The 20,965-nt window shown below is 41.0% G+C and overlaps 1 protein-coding gene across 1 annotated transcript in view; it reads left to right on the top strand.

The window, feature by feature from the left end:
• Positions 1 to 20,965, top strand: part of GAREM1 (GRB2 associated regulator of MAPK1 subtype 1) — an 80,837-nt gene that overhangs the window by 38,120 nt on the left and 21,752 nt on the right. Inside the window, exon 3 of the mRNA XM_017727395.1 lies at positions 17,521 to 17,651. Coding sequence (XP_017582884.1) covers positions 17,521 to 17,651 — 131 coding nt within the window. The remainder of the gene's footprint in view (positions 1 to 17,520; positions 17,652 to 20,965) is intronic.

Below are 20,965 nucleotides of genomic sequence, written 5' to 3'. Positions count from 1 at the left end.
AAATAAAGCAGTTTAATCTTTAGAAAACTATCAACCCTGAAAAAGCTGGGCTATTATTTTAAGTAATGTAATGAGCAAACGCTTCTGGAAATCATTAAAAGAGCATATTCACAGCTGCAGACCCTGCTGCCCCATGTGTATTGATGAAACTTTTCCTGAACCAGGAGGATGCAGGTTAATTTTTTTCTGCTAAATTGACAGCAGCGTGGGCAAGACATTTTGCTGTTGCTGTGTATTGCATTTCCATCACCAGGAAGCTTGTAGTCAAATACAGGCTATTAGTGTAAGTGTGGGTGAATGGTGTGAGTGAACATTCGTAATGATCTCTTCATAGAGGTTTGAAATGAGGGTTGGCAGAATTCATTTTTAGCTGTACCATTTTTTTTCCTGGGAATGCTGAACTGTTCACACTTTTGTAGCACCATGCTGAGTTCAATCTGAAGGTAGGTTTGTGGTTTCGTTTTTGGTTTTTTTCCTTAATTGAAAAGCTTCTCAGATCTGCAATGGAAATAGAAAATTGCACAATACAATAACAAGTGATTTAAAACTTCTGCGAATAACATATAAGATGTGTAGACTCATGCACTTCCTGTCCTACAGGATGTGGAGCAATGACTCGAAATTTGCTTTTCATATTCACAGTTCCTTGACCATAAATGTGTATAATCAGCTGCTCTGCCCCAAGGATTATATTTGGAGCAGTTCTTCTTTTCCTTTTTTTTATTTTCATGTATATACAGTTCTGACTGTGGCAGAAAGATTGAACTTGTAGCAGGGATGTAAGAAACTGAATTCAGATTGATAGCTCAAATGAAACAGAAGAGGGGTAGATTGAATTCCAGCTGCTCACCAATATGTAGGGTTTTCCAACCCTATCTGGTGGCACTGAGTGCATGTGAGCATCCCGTGCAGGCTTCAAAGCACTGGGGAAGGATCTCAGAGTAATTCTGTTGTGGAAAAGAAAGAAATAACTCTAAAACTTCAGATCAGTATGAGGGACAGAAAAGTTTAACCGAGTTTCTGAATACAGAATTCGTCTGTACACTCAATGAAATAAAGTTTTCAGAGGAGCTTCAAGATCCTTTGGAAAGAGGCTGCTGAAAAACATGGCAAGCAAATTGCTAGCATAAGGTGAAATACAGATGGAATATGCAGGCTTGTGTTCTTCCTTTAGAAAAGCACTTTTTTTTGGTGCTACAACTTTGTAAAATAACACCTACAGCAACGTTTTTTTGGAGTTAAATAGCTACTTCCATGGTTCTCCTTTGTATAGATGTTGTTCAGCTGACAGGAGCTGGAGCACTGAATATTTCTGGATCCTCACAATGAGCAGGTTTCTAAAGCTCACCATGCTTTGTGTTGCTCGGTAACAGCAGGGGACAGGTGATGAAGGTGACAGATGAGCTGATCCAGCAGAAGCACTGTCATTTCTTTGACTGTACATCGCACATGTGCAGTCTTTCTGCAAGGTTTTCTCAAGGAGACAGCCAGAACTAGTGAGAGAGCACTACAGTGTGGGAGAAATTGTTTAATAACAGCTGACCCTAATTAGTTGTAGGCCTAAAGAAAGAAAATTTAGGCTATATTCCTTGAGGAAAAAAAATCTGATTATTCTTGCATTTCCCTATTGCCTTCACCTGTGAAGAAAGAATTATTGTAGTCTGTGCTTTTTAGTATTTAGAGATTGAACTATAAGCTTAGCTAAATCAGATGACCCAACACTTGTTCTTTTTCCCTCACTTCTTTCCATCAATGCTCCTTGAGTTTGACCATGGAGGTGGAATCAGATTTCATAAGGGAAATGAAAATCTCATTTTCAGACAGATGTTGGATATCAAAACCAGACACGTTAGAAAGCCTGATCTGATGAGCTATGCATATGGTTTAATTTTTTCAGTAGAAAATGTAATTAAATTGTCTGGTGTTCCTGGATTAGCCCATAGTGCTTCATACTGTAATCTTGCACAAAGATCTTAAGTGTGTGATTTGATATTTCTGGTATATGTTAGCTTTTTTATTGTGAAGGATTGGTATCTGGCTCAATTTATTTACTAATTAACCTTCCCTTTTTCACAGATTGTTAGAGTGGTGTGCTATGTGGTCATAGATAAACTTATCCTCTGTTTTTACTCTGGGAAGAATGCTTTTGAACTTTGATTTCTCTAAATATTAATACTATCTGTGAAGCTTTTTTTAGTGGTCAAAGAAAAGAATAATTTTTTGTAGCATAGATTTCTTTACTTTTATGTTTTCAAACATTTACTATGAAATTTGGGTCATACTGATTCCTGGGTATGCCACTTCCTAGAGGAGAATCGCAGAAGATAATTTCAAACATACTCTTTTGCTTGTTTTTTCTTTTCTTCAGAGGGAAATAATTGTGGGTGAGGGAGAAGGGGAGCAGAGAGGCATTGGCAGATATGATGTTTGTCAGGGAAAAAAGTGAGTAAATAACATACAAAGGGCCATGCTAAGCCTTCAGCTCTGTATGAAGATGTGTGCAGGCTTTGCAGATCAGCTGTCTGCAAGGCCTAAGACTTCCCCCAGAAACCCTGGAAGTGAGGCATGTAGGGTCTGCCCACATACCCCCATGGATGTGTAAGAACATTTCCTTGCCTGTTTAACAACAGCAGGGACAGAGCAGCAGCCCGGCACGTGATGGCAACCAAGGTCTGTGTGCCAGGAGTCCCTGGAAGGGAGGCATCCTGTGCTGCTGAGAGTGGAACGTGGTGCTGCCATGTCTGCATTACTGCCGTCCGACGTGCTGGCTCGGGGGAGCAGAAGTGTGTGACGTGACTTGTATGCCTTCATCCTGTTTGGATGTACCACTCGTCTTCTCCACTGTGGAAAATGAAAATAGCCACCTTTTTCCCATGGTGCTGATGCCATGAAGATTTTTTGCCTTTTCTTTTATACCCCTTTTATACCTTTTATACCTTTTACAACTTTGTGCTTTTTGCCTACATTCTTGGACTTGTTTGTCAAGCTAGGAGATGAAACATTTTAGAAGCTTTGTAGTTAGGGGATCCCAGTTAGTGTGCTCCAGACCCCAAGTCTCTCCAGAACACATTCTGTAAACCAAGATAGAACCATCCAAGGGAAGGAGCCTCTCATTGGGGAATTTTTGATAGATATGCTAATTAGTAAGACCTATAATGTTATACCAGATCTTTTGGGGGTGGGCATTGTGGTGTGCATTGAGGTGTATTTGACCTGGACGTGGTGCACCTAAGGATCCTTAAAATAAATGCCAAGGTAAAATCCCTTTTTCCCTTCTAACTGTGGTTGTCTCTTGATTTTAAGACCAGGAAAAGGCATCAGTGCACAGGTTTGTCACTTCACGGTGTTTGGCCACTGTAAGGCTCGTTTAATGTGGATCAGATGGAAAGTGTACAGAGTGGTTTTCTGACTCCTGTCCAAGAAAAACCTTAGGTCAGCTGGCATACAGCTTTCTGAGAGCTGGCTCGGCTGAGTCTTCCTAGAGCTGGTAAATGAGCTGCCTCTTCAGCCATGAGGAACCTGCAGCAGGCAGGGGTGGCAACACTGGGGCATAGCATGGTGAAGGGTAATACATGGGTAAGACATCAAGTAAATTCTGTAGGTGTTTAGGCTCCCAGCCACTTGAGCAATTCCAACTTGAAGGGTGGCTGAGGAGGCCAAAATAATACATGCTCAAAGCATGGAGAGTGACTGCAGGGAGGAAAAGTGAATTGCCCTCTTTGATATCCCTCAATCAGAGAGACCCAGCAGACAAAAAGACAAAGATTGTAAACCAGGTTGTATCTGGATTTGCTTAGGGTGGTCACAGTCTCTAGTGATTTAAGTAGAAGTGTTTTGGACTGATTTACTTAGGCAGGCACTGATGGTGCATGTGGATAAGCCTGTCGGCTGTGGGGCTGTATGTCTGGACAGAGTACGCCATGCCCATGGCTTCTTCCTGTGAACCCTGCACCTACTGCTGGCCAAGCTGAGACCCTCACCTTCAGTGGCAGGGTTTTGGCAGCATGGACACTCTGTCCCCTCAAGGCAGCTCAGTGTGGCAGCAGGAGGTGGCAGACTGAAGGGGTAAAAGAAGTGTTGGTCTGCTCCCTTGGGGCAGGTGACCCTTCTCCAAGTGACCTTCTGCAGCACAGTGATGACTGTGCCACTGTGTGTCTGTCAAGGCCTTGTGTACTGTTGGGTTTTGCTTCGCTGGATATGCAGGAGTACAGTTGAAAAAAGGAAGGAGTGGACTTTTTTGAGGAAAAATGTGCTTCGAAAGAGCATAATGCATGTCATTTCAAAGGCAGGGGTTTTAAGCATCTTTGCCTCTCTGTTTCCTATGTTCAAAAATCTCAACTGAAATAGTCGTTTTCCTGAAAGGAAATACTAAGCTGTCGGGAAAACTTTGTAACAACTCTAGCAGACTGATCTTATGATGGGTTTTGGTTTTGAGTTACTTTTAGCTTGGGATGTCCCAGTTTTTCTGGTCTCTAAGCATCATCTGCCTCCCTTTCTAAATACCTACAGTAACCAATTCTAGTTGTCTGAAACCCTAATATCCTTTTTTCCTGTCCATGGCATCTTTACAGCCTTAAATCTGTGTGCTAAGGCAAACTGTGCAGTATTGATTTAGCTTCGTTATTCAAGGAATAACTTTTTTTTTTAATTCTTTTGCAGAAATTTAAAGCAGAGAATTTCCCTGGAATGTTTGCAGCTGCTAATGTTAGCTTTTGTGCTTAGAAATCAGTATGTAATAATATATCTCATGATAATCTAGCAGCTGGGGAAGTCCATGTCCACTCAGAGACAAACAGACAACCAGCCACTCTGATAATTACCACTTCACAGCCCTTTCAGTGAAAGGCTACAAAGTGGGATTGGTGCAAAAATGCCCTTCAACGGGAGATGCCCCAAACCAGTATTAGTGGGAAGTTTTCACTAGAAACGCATATAGGAAAAATATTCACAAGTACAACTCTTTAACTCATGAATTATCATTGAGATCAAGAAAACAAAATCCCATAAGTGGTGGTCTAAGAACACTTTTGGAATTAAACCACCCCATGTGTAGTCTGTAGCATTTATTTTCTGTCAAGCTGTTTTAGGCTAGGCTGGCAGCGTCTAGTAACGGGTTTCATTTGGCTCTCAGCAAGCTGGCAGGCATCTTACAAGAGGGAAAAATTGGCTGGGCATTCTGTTTCTTTATACCTTTTGGATTCAGCTATGGTAAGTCGAACTGCCAGAGAGAGGTTTAGATGGTACCCTCCTTATTTAAGGTAATGAAACAAAATGCGTGTGTCGGAATGCATTCAAGAGAACTGAGACAGATGCATATCTTGCTTAGATCTGCATTTTAGATTTATCATCTTTGTTGCTTTCTTGAGTAGCAGTGAAAATTAAATGAAGTGGCAGTGCTGAAGCAATGTGCTCTTACTCATCATCTCTATTCACTCACCTTTTCAGCTCATCTCTTCTTTCCCTTTTTTCCCCTTTTTTTTCTCCTGGTGACACTTTAGCACATGCTGTGAACATATGCCAAAATGCTCATTCTTAAAAGCTGCCTTCATTCATCTTGAGCTGTTATCAAGAGCTTTGTCTGCTTCGTGGGTAAATTGCACAGCGCTGAATCAATGTCCTCTTGTACTGGAAACCAGACAATTCTGACAAACTCCGTTGCATTCATGGGGAGCGAGTGAAGAGATGGCTTAGCTCATGCAGAATGCAGGGATCAAAACACCTTCTGCCTCTCAACTGAGGGGGTGATACAAACGTGACTGCTGATCCTAAACCAAAAAAAATTAGAAATGTTTGCTTGCTACAAGTTACTTTGTATGCTTGATAGATATTCCAGCATTGCAGATGACAGTTTTTGGAGCATAAGCTCCTGCATGTACTTCATCAAGGTGATTTTCAGATCGTGTATTATTTTGGCTCTGCACTTGTTTTAAATTCTCCTTAATGTAATTTTAGCTGTAGCATGAACGTACTTAAAGCTGAATACCCTCCTTGACAGGAAACCTCAGATGAATAAACCAGACCTATTGTGTAATTAAAGAGTTTCTTTGGAAATTGGCTTCATTTCAGTTTTTCAAATGTTGTTTAATTTGTTCCAGAAGTAAAGTGAACTTGGTTTTTTTCAGAACTTGGTCATGATTGCTGGTGGTCGGAGTATAATAAATTGAATTCCTTCCTAATTTAAACATGTTGTAAATAGGTAAACTAAGGTATCGTCGGCATTGACAGGCATTGACAATACAAAGTGATAGTACCTTTCCAAAGAAAATTGTCTTTTTAACTACATAGAATAACAGCAACTACTCCTTTCCATTGCAGATACACAAATGTTGGGAACTGTTTGAGTGACAGGTTCTGCAGTAATTTGAGTACAATACTTTAGTAGATTTAAGTTGAAGGAGAGGGGAGAAGGGGGAAAAATACAGGCTCTGCTAGAAACTACATATATATTCAGCAAGCAAATGAGATACAAGCTTTGAAACAATAAGCTGCTCTATAATGCACAGACAGTCTTTCAGGATACCAAGCCCCGGCTCTGAAGTCTCTCTACACATTGATGAAAATGTCTAACTGAATGAAATAAGTTTATTCTGTCTCATGTAAAGCCCTGTTAAGCTACTGAGAACTGACTGAGCTGCTGACTCAGTCATTGTTCCTGTTTTTTACAACTTCTCCTATTCAGTTAATTAAAAAACCTGTTCCTGAGCAGGAAACAAAAGCACTTTTTATACAGAAGTGATCTATGTGCATTTTAAAGATTTCTGCTCTGTGAATGCACTTTTCTTTAGCTTTGTTTACTGCAGCACAAGTTGCTGCCAGGGGCAGTGCTGTGGATGTGACTGCCCTCCTTGGGCAGTCCTACACTTGGGCCGGGGCGTGTTGCCCATGGGATGGGGTCGGAACCTGAAAGGCACAAAAGACTGCTCAGTGAGCAAGAAGGCAATGAATGGTGCTCAAGTCAGGCCACAGAAATGGGGATACTCACGTGGGAGTAGCAGGAGGAAAAAGATCTGTCAGCAAAAGAGCAGAAAGCATAAAGGATGGTGGGTTTGCAGTTGAAGAAAGTGTCTTTGCACTATGGCAGAAATATTAAGAGTTTGAGTTTTGGTGAGTGTGGGCTTTGAAGCTTTTGCCAAATAAATAAATAAAAGCTGTTACTCAGTATGGCAAAGTTAATGATTAAGCTCAGAGGTTGCTGCTGTTATTTTAGTTAAAGTTTTGACTTACCAAGAAATAGAAGAATGTGTATGAACTTGTTTGGAAGAGCTGCTTTCACTTTGCACATTTATTTTTTAAGAGATGGATACCAAATCCATAAAGCTGTCTGGTGTAAATCCACAACTGCCTTGTGGTTACGATCCCTGGAATCCGTATTGTGGTAAAAATGCACTTCTGGACAACTTAAATCTCTCCCTGTAATTGCCATCTCTCAATTTTTTTAATCTAAGTGAAATGATAGGATTCAGAGCAGGCCTGACACAGAGCCTGGAACCTGCTTGTTTCTAATGTACAGAAGTTGCCTTTCTTTAATGCAATCAAATTTTGATTCCCTAAAATGATTAGCCCTGTTTTCAAACTCATCTGTTTCCCTAAGAATGAAGCCTCTTCCATCTGTCACTATAACATTTTTCTGTTGCCACAGGTGAACACAGTTTCTTTTTTTGAATGCTGTCTGGTTTTTATCTTTCTGTCAGTGCAAAAAATCATTTTCATTTTTTTGAACAAATTTAGACAGTGGAGTTAGAAGAAACTGTTCCACTAGAACTACACTGAACTCAGGTCCTGAAATATTGCTGCCCTCAGAAAATAACTCCAGTTTCTTTTACTGACACTTAACTTGCACAAGAAACTGAAGTTCGCTGTTTAGCAACCAAAATGGCAAGAGTGAAAGGGAAAATAGGGGTATCTTTCTGTGTGGATTTTCTGTGAGGAGGCATCTGCTGAGACAAGGGAAGGATGTCATTGGGTTTCTGTTCTCATTAGGTAGTTGTAGTGCATAATGCCCATGCAGATTATGGCCTACAACTGCACTGTTGATGGTGCAGGCATCAGCCCACAGGAACAGATTTTGTTAATATGTTTTCTCCAAATTATTAATCACAAATTTGTTTTGAAATAAAAGGAAAAGGGATATTCTCTGTCAGCACTGAGGAGGAAACCTTACACATTCATAATTTCCTGTGATATCAGCTTTAATAAGGTCAGTAATCTGTGGGATAAAGGCAGAATATTTGGATGCTGCTGTGATACAAAATTCCAGCATGCTTGGCTAACCTTTAACAGGTATTCTCATGTCATCCATTTGAGCCTGCTTGAAACTAGTAATATTAGTTTCGAATATTAACCAGGAGTTTATTCAGTTACTCTCATCTCAGCTTTCTTCTGTGCTTTAATTAAATGTTAATCTACTGTAGACAACCTTGTTCGCTTAATGTGTGTATATCTTGGGATGAGTGTACACTGATGATTTGGGAGGAGATCACCTAGCTATGACTAGGTCCAAAGGCAGATTAGGTCTGTGTTGCTTCTTATTTTTAAAGGTATGTGATATCTTTCACTAAAATGGACAAATCTATGGGCAGAGCACTGTAAGGTTCTTTTAAGGGTCTTATCTACCACCCAGTGCAAGGTTTGATGTTCAGTTTGCTTCGACATACTTAAGCTGGATCTCTGCTCCTTTAGGATTGATATTTAGTACCAAATCAGTGTTGATGTGTAAGTGAAAGCAATGTATTAATTTAATAATGCAAGTGTTTAAAATGTGGAAAGAACTGTAACCATATACTTTTTCACCTTTGGTTCATTTTCTTTTCTGGTCATTTTTGCTAGAGGCTTCTTCTAAGTGAAGGATTAAGTTGTCTTTACCTTCTTATCAAGTCTTCCTCTCTGGTGGCAGGCAGTTCCATTGGATGTTCTCATAAGGATCCTGGATGCTGCTGTAGTAGGTCGGAGCCATAAGCTTTCAGTGGCTCTTAAACATTGTCATAACTGCGATCTGCGTGGGTATTATCCACTCCAGTACCAAGGGAACGCTGCTCCTACACACATAAGGAAAGATTTTGTCATCGGGCAGCTGCTGTAAAATGTAGTCACCTCAGTACTGTTTCATGCGAGCTCTGGGTTGGTTTAGTTGAGCTTTCTGTGACTTTCCTCTCTTTCAATCCCTTTTTGAGCTGATATACACCAGGAGAGCTACCATTTGCATGTGTGTCTTTATATTCTTACTCTTCAACAGGAGACTTATCACAGCTTTTGTTAAGTCATTAGGAAAGTCAGACAGTGTGGTGCTCATCAGAGTCCTCTGCATGGCCAGTTGAGCGTGTGAACTAACGCACTGCTTGTGGAACATACTCTTCATGTCTGCTGGAAGCATGTGGGAAAGGAAGAAAATTATGCTAATTACAGGTTAGATCGATGATAACCCAGTAAGTTAAATCTAGTTAACTTACAGTCCAGACACTCAAAACATGTGACCCTGTAAAATGGAACATTTCATTGTGGTAATCTTGTATTTGTGATGATAATAACTTATGAAACAAAGGTTGGAGGTTAGGCTTGTTTTCCCTGTCTTTTTACATCATCTGTAACCTAAAATTCCCCCTCTTGCAATATCTGTGAGTTAAATCTGCTTTAAGCTATCATCAGTCACCATTTGAACTGATTTTTCTTTGTTATGCTGCCAACAGAATCTTTTTTTTTTTTGTTATGCTACTTACGAATCATAAAAGTAAGATAAGACAAAAGAGAATGCTAGGCTGTACCATCCCCTTTGCTTTGCCAGCACAGGATTAGAGGGTTTGATTAGCAAGCATTGCGTTGCTGTGTGGGAAACTTGGTTGGATTCCCTTCCTTGATCTCTCAGATGGTGTCTGTGCATACGCACAGGTGATGTGTCAGTGGGCTGATGCTCTGCTTCGACATGTCTCACCAGGTTGTGATGCCTGACTCATTCTCTCTTGGTTGATTGGCTATTTGTGCCATGGACATGACACAGTGAGGAATAAAGGCGTTTAAGGCTTCAAAATCTTCATAATATTTCCAAGAAGTAAAATTATTCATTCTGAAGGGCTCCGTCCCCGTGAAGTGTTACACCATATCTGCTGACTGAATGTGCCTTTGTGCCTTGCCCTCTGCTTTGCAGTGCCATAAGTTTAGCTCCAGTACTCTTGATGAATTCTACTTGTGTCATGTTTACTTAGATCTGTCTCTAGTTCATGTTCCGTCTGTTTTTTTAATACATTCCCAAAATTTCCGGAAGATTGGGTATAGATTGGGACACAGGAGGTCCTCTTCTTCACCCATCTCCTCAAGAAAAAGTATTGACAGGCAGCTCTTAAAAAAACAGAAGGAATATTTTGGTTTCTTATAGCTGTTTCAAGGTGATTATGCCTTAAGAATCAATCATAGCATTTCTAGTTTGTGTCCCAGTTGTCATCCTTTGGAAGCTGTGCACCAAAGATATGCTTGTGTATTTTCCTGTTGTATTCTCCACCCTTTTATAGTTTCCTGTATGCTTTCAGCAGGGTACAATATGAAAATAAACAAAGAAGTTCTTGTTAATAACTCAAAAAAATATCCTCTCTGCCCCCAAGCCATTTTTAGCATAGCTCTCAGAAGCTATCGGTGTGGCAGATAAGGGTGAACCTGTGCTGCTGCTGGGTTATCTTGCTCTTTCTTTGACTGAGGGGTTGAACTTACCATAGCACTGCATCCATGTTAGTTTGCTGCCACATCCCAACCTGAGATGAAATCAGTAGCTACTTCAGTGGAGAGCCCTGAGATAACAGAGCAGGTGATTCACTTTCCTGTCTTCTCTGTGGGCAGTGAGCCTGCCTGCACTAGTCCCTTTGTGGACTACTGTCTGCTCCTGCTGTTAAAAACAGCATTCTGTAATTCCATTTGCACTTGCAGTTTCTCTCTTTGCAGTGGGGCTCTGCTGCTCCAGAGGAACTGAATGTGCCTGCACTCTTCTCTCCTCCAGAGAGCTGGGAACAAATGCTCACTTTCGACAAGCTGGAAGATGACAGAAGTGAAGCAAGGCATTTATTTCCCACTCATCATTACTTCTGCATGTCTGCCAAACCCTTTCAGGCTGGCTTAGTGGTAGGTCCCTGGAAGAGCTTCAGTATTAATTTTACACCGTGGTCCCTGTTAGCCACATGATAGCTATGTCAAAGATTGTGATGGGCTCTTCTGTTCTTCCTTTTCTCAGGTCTGGACAGCTACACTGCTAGGACGACACTTCTTGCAACAACAAAATGCTACATTTAGGTTCTATGCAAAAACATATTGGCAAATGTCAATTTAAATAAAAATTGACCCTTTTTTTAATTGCAGGTAGGCTGAAGTGTTATGATTATAGCTTAATCCATTATTTTAGTCTTCGGTTTGCCATGCTCACTCTTGACTAAGGATGCCTTGTCTAAGGATTAGTTAGGGATGAAATAGCTCTACCGTGTGATCTAGTTGATGGGCTGACAAAGGGAGACCATAAACTGAGATTTCCTTCCGTCCTCCCCCACTAAAATGAGGCATTGAGGAGAGTTGTATACACAATCAGATAAAGACTGTACAGGTCCATCTAAGAACCACGTGTGCTGAAGTGTACTTTTGGCTTATGCTCTTCAACTCTGCCCAGTTACATCAAGGATCATCATTTTGTGAAGAAAAACAAAGTAATTTGCTATCACTGTTATGCACAGGAACACTGAAAAATGTAGGCAAGAACTGTCTTTTTCCAAAATTATGTTATTCTGACAGGTAGAGCCTTTCCTTTTTGAGTAGCTCTGCAGTGCTTTGAAATACTAAAATGCAGTCAGCAGTCAACAAATAATACAAAACATAAGCCTCTGCAGTACTTTTGCTACCCTGCTGTGCCGTCTGCACATTCTTGAGAAGCACTGGGCCTTGCATACAGTCTCATAGAGGGCTGTGAGACTACTAAATAATCAAAGCTGCTGAAAGACAATACGGCTCCTGCCTCCTTGGAGAAACATTTAGCAGCTAACACAGCTGAGCAGATGTTTCAGTGACCTTCCATGTTTCCTATTGATGACATGCTTTTTTTTTTTTTTTTAAAAGAATTTTTTTTTCCATTTTTTTTGTGAAGTCTATATGTTCTTTTTCTGTTAAAAAAAGTTTTTTGTGATATCTCTCGCTGCTTATAGGCTCTTGTCACTGTCTGCCTAGACACTTGTTTCCAGCCTTGGGAAATTTGCTGTAATTTACTTTGTAAATGTAGTGTGTGCAGTACTGTGGACAAAAAGCCCCACTAAGTTATAATTAACTAGAGCCTCAGTAAGCTCTACATGTTTCTAAAAGTCAATAGCAGAGATAAAGTCTAGGGCTGTGATGCCTTTTTTTTTTTTTTTTTTAACAGAATTTGTTTTTCCAGCTTTTCTTTTTGGTCTATGAGCATAAATGTGCTCTCATGCTTCTATATCAATGAAAACTTGACTTGTTTGTCCAGCCTGTGAACGCCTGCCATAGATAAAGACTGCCTGGGTCTAGGCACAGTGCAGACACTGTACAGAATGAATGTTTCTGTTTTGGAAACATTCTGGACTTTTGGAAACTGCTGGACTATTTGAGGGTAAAGGGTAAGTCACTGCAAAAACCAGGGGATCTAACATCACAGAAATAACCTGTAGGAGCTGGGTTGGAGTTAGGAACATGTGTAAGCCTGCAAGAACCTAAGCAGTGCAAGCAGCAGAAAGCTGGAACAGAAAGGGCTGATTAATGCCCCTTCTCACAGCCATTGCAGGGCCAATCTGGCAAGAAGGAAGATAGACTGATCCTCCTGCTCCTAGTGGGTTTTAATAAATGCCTTCATAAACTGGAGAATAAGCACTGGTTTAGGTCCTTCCTTGCCTTTTTAGCTTTCCAGACTCATTTCCACCAGTAGTAGATTTACTGTCTTTGCTGTAAGTACCTTCACAGAGAAATAAGAATTCATAATCTACAGAGATAATATATACTGGGATGAAACTGTTCCAGTACTGTGCCTGCCAGAGGCCAGACAGAAAGATAAAGAGATATAAAGCTTGCAGTAGTTGTTCATTTCCCCCTTGCACTTGGCTGCAAAGGAATAGCCATACCTGCTCAGTGGACCGTGCAGGTATTATGAATCTTTGATCTTTCTGAACCTTCTCTGATTTACTACAGAAACATTTCATTATTCTTTTTGTGCTAGTGAGAGAGAGGTGAGCTTCTATAAAAGAATAGGTTTAGCTTTATATTTTCTTTTTTTGTTGTTGTTAAATTCCTAATTAACACACAGTGAAATTGCCCAGTGGTTTGTTCAGGCTTGCTGTCGATTTTGTAAAGCCTCCCAATGAAATTGTGCCCATTGCAAAGTGTAATAAAATTCCACTCTAACATGCAGTCAAGCCGTACTTATGTCCATTAAACTTGTCTTTCAGCCGTGCTGTCTTTGTTTTTTTATGGAGGCTTGAATAGAGACCAAGGAGAAACATAGTAAGAAATTGTCTGCTTCCTCCCCTTTAGTTAGTTAGTTACTGACATCTAGTTCAAATGTTTACTGTAGGCTCCTCTTCAGCCCTTCTTTGTCTCCTTCCAATAAAAAAGTCCATTTTTTTCAATGAGGAAATAAATTTTTAAAAACTGCCTATAAAAAATCTCAAGTTATAAACCCATCTTTTTCAAAGAAGAGGCATTTTAACATCTAGCCCTGAGAGCTTCCATGCACAGCATACTTCTTGATTTCGTAACAGGCAGAGATTAATGCTGCCCTTCTATTCTGTGCTTTGGGATCTGTGTGTACTCCTCTGTCGTCAACCTCCTCGTGAACTGCTTATTAGCAGTGAGGGCACAGACAGCTTTGTGTTTGTGAGGCTCAGCTGAAGGACGGGGAGGATGGCACAGATAGCGACACAGACAGCTCTGAGCTTCGCTTTGTACCGAAGCAGAGCTCCCAGTGATGATTTTTTTTTTCTTTCTTTTTTCCTTCTTCCCTTTTTTTTGCAGGAATGTGTAATTCTGCAGTAAAGAGCAGACTCTGCTCCCAGTTGCACACAGCCTAGAACATTTGTTCTGTGCTGAGGAATTTGGGACCTTTTTTGTAGAACTTTGGGTTGCAAGGAGTAACTGATCATGTCTTGCCATCAGATTGACTGTTGTTAAATACGTAACAGTCATAGAAAAATAGTATTATTATGATTCCAAACAGAGTAACTAGAGAACCTAGAATTAAAGACCACTCTCTCATTCAAAGGGCTGGATGAGTATTGTTCATATCATGTATTACTATTCAGTATTTTGTTTTCCTTCCTCGTTCATGTGAATTCATGCTTTGTTACTGTGCCCAGCTCAGTTCCCACTCTGAAGTGAGAGTTCTCAATGTCTTTCTGAACTAGCAAAATTTTATCACTGCAATATAGCACAGTTTCAAAAAACTATGTAGCTTCCATGCAATATTATATTCACCTCCATTCTGTGCATAAGCATGGAGTGTTAAATCAGAAGTAACTCCACTGAGTTTAGATCTGTCTGAGATGACTTAAACTTGCTGTGGTTTGGGTTTGGGGTTTGTCATTAAAAACTGTAATCACAGCTTGCCTCAAATGGTAACCACAGCCAGGAATCCTGCAAATCAGACCCCTGGATCCCAAACTGGGCGATCAGTTAGGGTTGCATCCCAGTGGCTGTGTCAGTAGTCAAAGAGGATAACAGTCGAGAATAGGCACAGCCTCGGGTCAGCCCATGGTGAAGGGACACTGTGTGACATCTGTTAAATTTAAGAGCATCTTGCCCTTAGTGACCATCTGAAGTACAGTCACTGGCTCTGTGCTCTAGAGTAGTGGTTTTTCTGTGCTGTCAAGTGCTCCCTGGTGCAGCTCACAGTCTCTGCTGCTGCATGATGTCCTGGCACGTGCTTGACTCCATGTAGGAGGGCAACCTGGCTTCACTCATCTCCTCCCACTCCTGAGTTTCTTTCGAAGCAAAGTGGGGTTCTTGTGAGGGAAAGATGCAGCTACAGAGTGCATCTTCCCCTTGGTTAGGCTGTGGCTGACAGGGAAATCCTGAAAAGAGGACTTGCATGGTCTGTGGCAGATTGGGGATTAAAAAGCACAGTTCTCTCTTCAACTCGCCATGTGCATGCCTTGGCATCAGTCACAACGGACTTTCCAGCATCAGTTAACTGAGCAGCTCCCTGCTAATTTTTCAGATTTCCTTAGCCCAAAGGTGTTGGCTGCCTGGCCCCTCTATTGCTTTGCACCAAAAGGGGCTCAAAGTGGACAGGCTGAGGAATTCAGCTTTAGTATGCTGGCATGTTTCTACTGAGTATGTGAAGCATTTTTCCAAATGCTTGTCTGCTGTCAGGTTTCCTGTGGCTACCCATGCTGTCTGCCAGGTGTAGCTTTATCACTCCTACAATTTGTAGTCTTAATCCCAGAGGTACTTCAAAGTTCGTGGAAAAAGAGATTGCCAAAATTTTTCAAGATAAGAGGGTATGTCTACAATGAAAGTTTTAGATACCTTCAGTGAGCAACTAAACAAATTTACGGGGAAGAAAACCTTTCCAGCTACTAAGCCCAAAACCTCTTCCCTGCTCTGGGCATTCTTCAGCCATGAGTTCCTCTGTGAGCTGCAAAGGAGATTCTGGGTGGTATTGCTAATTGTGCTTTAAGTCCAGCCTCCTTACACAGCTGTCGCTTACTCCTGTCTAAGGTGGAATGCTGCTCGAGGCAGACCTTTGGTCTGACCCAGAGAAGCCATTCCTGCTGTAGTACACTATAGGAAGGGCTTCCTCAGGTCAGACCAAAGGTCCTGTGGCTTCTACCCCAGTGCTGGTCTCCAAAGTACATGAATTGTCTTGGTTGAACTTCAAATCATAGCATGTCCTGAAGCAGACATGAAGTTGGGAAAACTCAACAGATTTTGGAAGCATGATGAAGGTTATTAAAACACTGGAAAAATAGAGTCCTGCGGTGAGAAGTACCAGCATATGTAGTTACCCTGTTGACAATACGTCAAAGTCACCATGATCACTTTAGAAAGATGAAACATATGGAAGGGTATAAAAGGAAGTCCTCTGCCTTGCAAGTTGATCTTCGGGGTTACAACCACAGAACTCTAACATACTGATTAAAAGGGTGTGCCCCTGGCAGCAGGTGCTGGGGATGGGCAGCAGCACTGAGCCTCTTGCTCTGGCACCTCTCCTGGGGGGTGTTTGAGTGGGTGGGTACATGTGTGTGCACACACCTGGCAGGGGGCTGGGAGCTCTCTCTCATGGGGCATCAGGGCTCGCTGAGTTTGCATTCGTTTCCTCCTCTGCTGTTATGGGGACTGAAATAGTTCAGTGTGGGTGAATTCTCCAAATGTGTCACAGAAGTCTCAAGCCTGATGGGATGTAAAGGGGCAGCAGGGTGTTGAGCACAAGAATGCTGAAGGAGTGAGAAAATATTTCTGTAGGTGGCTGACATCCTCATGTACTGGATATATTGTAATGAAGCTGAGCACTATTTGGGAACAATAATCCAGTGGCTGCATGCATTGCAAATTTTAAAATGAGACTGACAGGAGTTGCACCAACCATAGATTTTATTCAACCTTTTTCTCATTTTCTGGAGTTGTTTCTTACATGGAGTCTTGCTGAGACCAGCCTTTAACTTAGTAGTAGTTACCATTTCTAAATTTGGAAAGACGACTCCACTGATTTTAAGCTTAAGTCATGCAAACAGTAAACTGTCTAAGCTTTTCTTATCTCTGTATTTATAAAATAAAGTTTTTAAACTTTGTGTTCATAGTGCACACAGGTGATTGATGTGCCTGGCTGTCCCTGGCAGGTCTGCCTGGGGTGGCTCCCTCCATGTTAGTTCTTGCCTTTTACAAGACATAGAAAATAGACAAAGTTTTCATGCTGGAGCAAGAAACGCTTCTTTCTCATGCTCTTCTGAAGGCAGACACCTTCAAAAGAGTTTTAAATGTGTGTGGTTTAATATCTTATGTTCGCTAAAGTTCTCAGAGGACTTAGTTTATGATTAAGGAAAGTTAGATGTTGTTCCATTGTTAGGGAAGCCCAGGGGTAAAAGGGCTTTAGCCTACCATGTTTAATAGCTGTTTGATGATGCTAAAAACAAACCCAAACACTTTATGTTTATTGTTTTGGAGTTTTGTAGTAATGGGTGTGGTTTCTTTCTGTAAAACTTTTAATATTAAAGACCCAAAAGTGCTATCTGTACAGATATAACGACACTGAATTAAGTACACAAATGTAAATGCCTCCATAATTATTTACCATTTCTAGAGAGCATGTGATAAACCAATCTTTTTTAATTTCACTTTGACTGCCACACGTTCTTTTCATTCCGAGCCAGTGAAAGTGGGTGTCTTTCATGGCAGGTTCAGGAGACTCTACAATCTTTCGTCTTCTTGTTTGGTTGCTAATAACTGGAAAAATTGACTGAGCAAAATGGTGAAGAAGTTGAGCCAGCAGTTGCCACAGTGACAGTTGTCCAGTATAAATATCTTACAATTCTTCTGTTTATCATCTGTTTTCAGGGCAGTTTAAGCTGCTGGAACAAGACCGAGATATTAAGGAGCCAGTGCAGTATTTTAACAGTGTGGAGGAGGTGGCTAAAGCATTTCCTGAACGAGTTTACGTCATGGAGGAAATAACATTCAACGTTAAGGTAGTCCCTGAATAAATATTTATCCCTGTCTAAATGATTAACTGTTACAACCTTTACATACATGGCAAGTGAGCAACGGCGCTGAGTGGGAAGTGTGATTTTTGAGACAAATGAGCCTTTAGTGTTCCACATTCAGTGATGGTGCTCTTTGGGATCATTTTTGCAGTCTTAAATCAACACGTCTTCTAAGGGCTCTCCTGCCCTATGGCACTTTGGGGAGCAATCCTGATGATCCATTCAATAATTCATCTAATTAGGATGCTCCTGCCAGATTTTAAACAAATGTTGTTTGTTGCCCCCTTTCTCCTCCCCCTCCAGCAGTCTGAATTTCATTCTCTGCTAAGCAGCAGCTGCTCAAATCCCTCTCCAGAAAGCCTCATTCTCAGAGAGCACACAGGGTGAAATGATGGGGTTGCTTGTCTCAAAATTACTGCAGCTAAGTAGCATTGTGAATAAAATAACAGAAAAAAAGAAAAAAAAGACACAGTTGTTCTGCGTGTGTGTGTGTGTGTGTGTTTGCATGTGCATAGCTCTTGGGCTCATCAAAGGGTCACTGATCCCACGGGAGGGCTTGCTGTCACCAAACACACTGCAGTGCCATGTCATGAAGCAGTGAAGACAGAACTCGTTCTTCTTTGTCCTACATGTGTGACACTGCACAAGGTAGGTCAGCTCTGCCATGAGAGCAGAGTGGTCTTCAGGCTTATCTGGTTTGTTTGAGCAGTGACACCATCTCAGACTAGCAGAAGAGCATCCTAGAGCTGGGGTGCAATGGTGTGGATCCACATCGTGTACCCTACAGGGGAAACTGGCTGATACTGCTGGTGCAAAACCAGTCTGGAGTTTCCTGGTCCTATGTGTATCAAGATGGGCTTTGTATAGGAACCTTTTAATGGCTTTTTCCTGTTTCTTGCACTGCTGCAGTTGGAAGACACCTGCTAGTTCACAGTTTTTATAGGTGTAAGTGCAAGAGCTCATCAGTTAATTTACTCAGTGACAGACTCACACCTTGCAAGACAGTAGTTTGTTTTCATTTGTGCTCTGCATTAACCTGAGCCTGTAAAACAGAGGCTTTTATGAATGAAGGCTACATGAGAAAGTTGGAACACTTCTGTATCTTTAGGCAAGCGAACAAGAAAATTTCATTTCTGCTCAGAAAAAATCCTTTGGACTGCTAGCCTTATCCAGTGCTGTGCTATTATTTCTCATTTGATCAGTGACCAAACCAAGAGAATGGCACAGTAGAATGTGCAGCTTTGATTTTCTAGTGCAAAAAGTATTTGTCTACAGACTTGTTTAAACATAAAATGCCATATCTTGAGTTTAATATGAGTGTTTTTAAAACTCTTTGTCACATGTAGCAAACTGAGAAATAAGCAGAGCTTACTGTTAGATATCAAATCCATTTTTAAAAGGTTTTATAGTGATACTCTTTAATGTAAATAACAGTAGTAATAATCCAGGTTTAACCTAGTTACACAGTTATCTTGGCAGTATTCCTCTTGGCAGTTTTTCCAGTTTCATAGAAGTCTATTCCAAGGTTATCATCTTCCAAAAAATAAATGAACTTAGCAGGATTTATTAAAGTGTTTAATAACCCTTTACATGCAAGAGAATTATGTACGCTAAAATTTTAATATAGGAGAGGTTCTGTCAAGCTGATTAGAGCAAAGGGAGGAATACTAAGTATGGTTGATTTCTGTCCAATGCAGCATGCCTGTTTAAATTCAGAAAAGAGTATCAGAAGGTAGCTAATCTGATATAAAAAGAAAAAAAATGCCTAAAATATCTGATGAAGTACTTAAGATGAGAAGGAGCTCTGAAGTCTGGGAATTCTTTCTTGTTCTAAACACTGAAGTCTTCAGTGGATAATTTTTGAAGAAGGAGGCTGTAGAGTTACCAGGTGACCAGTCAGTCACTGTGTGCTTCTGTTGAGGTGTGCCTGCATGTGCCAGTACACCACGGTTGTGGCTCCACTTGGTGTGAACCTTGCTCCTGTGTGTAAATCCTTGGCTGCTCCAGCAGGATTTCACAGCTACCGCTGCCCTTCAGCAGGCTGCCTTCTCGCTGCAGTGGGCTGCAAGATCTTTTCTAAGGGGCTTACTTTATTTTTGCTTCTTGTAATAATTGTTGAAGGGAAAAATCAGCCACGTTATCCTGGGGAGGCAGGGGAGATAGTTCTCCCTTCCTTCCCCATGGTTTTGCAGCTGGACAGGCTTTCTGGGCAGTGCCCTGAGGCAGGGGGTTGAGGACCTGCAGGGTGTTTGAAGGACAGCTGTAACATGTGTCAGCAAGTGCAGCTAGGAGGGAAAGGTGGAACCACTTTTCACAGAATAGCAAACAAAAATTTTAGGTTAAATAAAACTTTCATAATGGCTTAAAGTACTTAGTAACTTTTTTGTCCACACGTACTGCACTTAGATACCCAGTTGGTTATCTCAGGCGGTGGCCAGCAGCATCTACAGGCACAGCAATTTAGAGCATCCTGGGAATAAGTGAATTTCACTCAGTCAGTAGTTTAATCTGTTCCTGATTGAAAATTAGAGGTATTCTGTTCTTTCTTCACTGACCAGATAGGTGAGAACCTTTTTTGTATTAATATTCATTGCGTAATTGAAGAAGATTTTATTTATGTTACAGCATTATGCTACAATGAGAATTTTTGATTCTCTATTACTAGGAACAAAATACTAAGAAGGTTGAGCTACCCCAGGGCCCTATCTTTTGCTGAAGCAACAGCAGTAGATTTCTGCTCTCCACTGCTCTGATCCCATACAGATGGCAGTGTGTACAAACACCCAGGAAGCTATTTGCACTAACACTTGAAAACAAAACAAGGAACAAATCCTCCACATCATACTGAGGGTAATTCACAAAAAGTTCTCTTAAAAAAGCAGCAGTATTGTCTGATAGATTGAACATTGGACAAGCCGGGAATTCCTTCACTCTAAAAACAAGCCTACTTAGTGTTGCAGGACCCTTCAGATCTTCCACAATAATGTTTTTGTCCTGAAGACATCACTTGGTCTCTCTGGAGAGTCTGTGAAGCTGTTTGCAGACACTTTCCAGAATGGAGAGGTGGATTAGTAAATTAGCCTTATAATGATAATTTTCTTACCCATCAAAGACACTGTATGACTGGTTTGAACTTTTGATACCTGATTTGTTCATCTTTTTTTATGTAATCGTCTCTTCACAGTGATTTAACCATGTTGGCCCACACAGTGTGCATTTTGGCAGAAAGAAATCTGTAGTGAAAACTTTGCTCTTCCCCCCCCCACACCTCCTCTCTTTTTGTTTTGTCGTGTTCTTTT

The sequence above is a fragment of the Corvus brachyrhynchos genome, unplaced genomic scaffold (assembly GCF_000691975.1).
Source record: "Corvus brachyrhynchos isolate BGI_N302 unplaced genomic scaffold, ASM69197v1 scaffold60, whole genome shotgun sequence".
In the NCBI taxonomy this organism is placed as follows: Eukaryota; Metazoa; Chordata; class Aves; order Passeriformes; family Corvidae; genus Corvus; species Corvus brachyrhynchos.
Note: the sequence above shows the minus strand (reverse complement) of the source record. Positions and strands in the feature narration are given on the sequence as shown.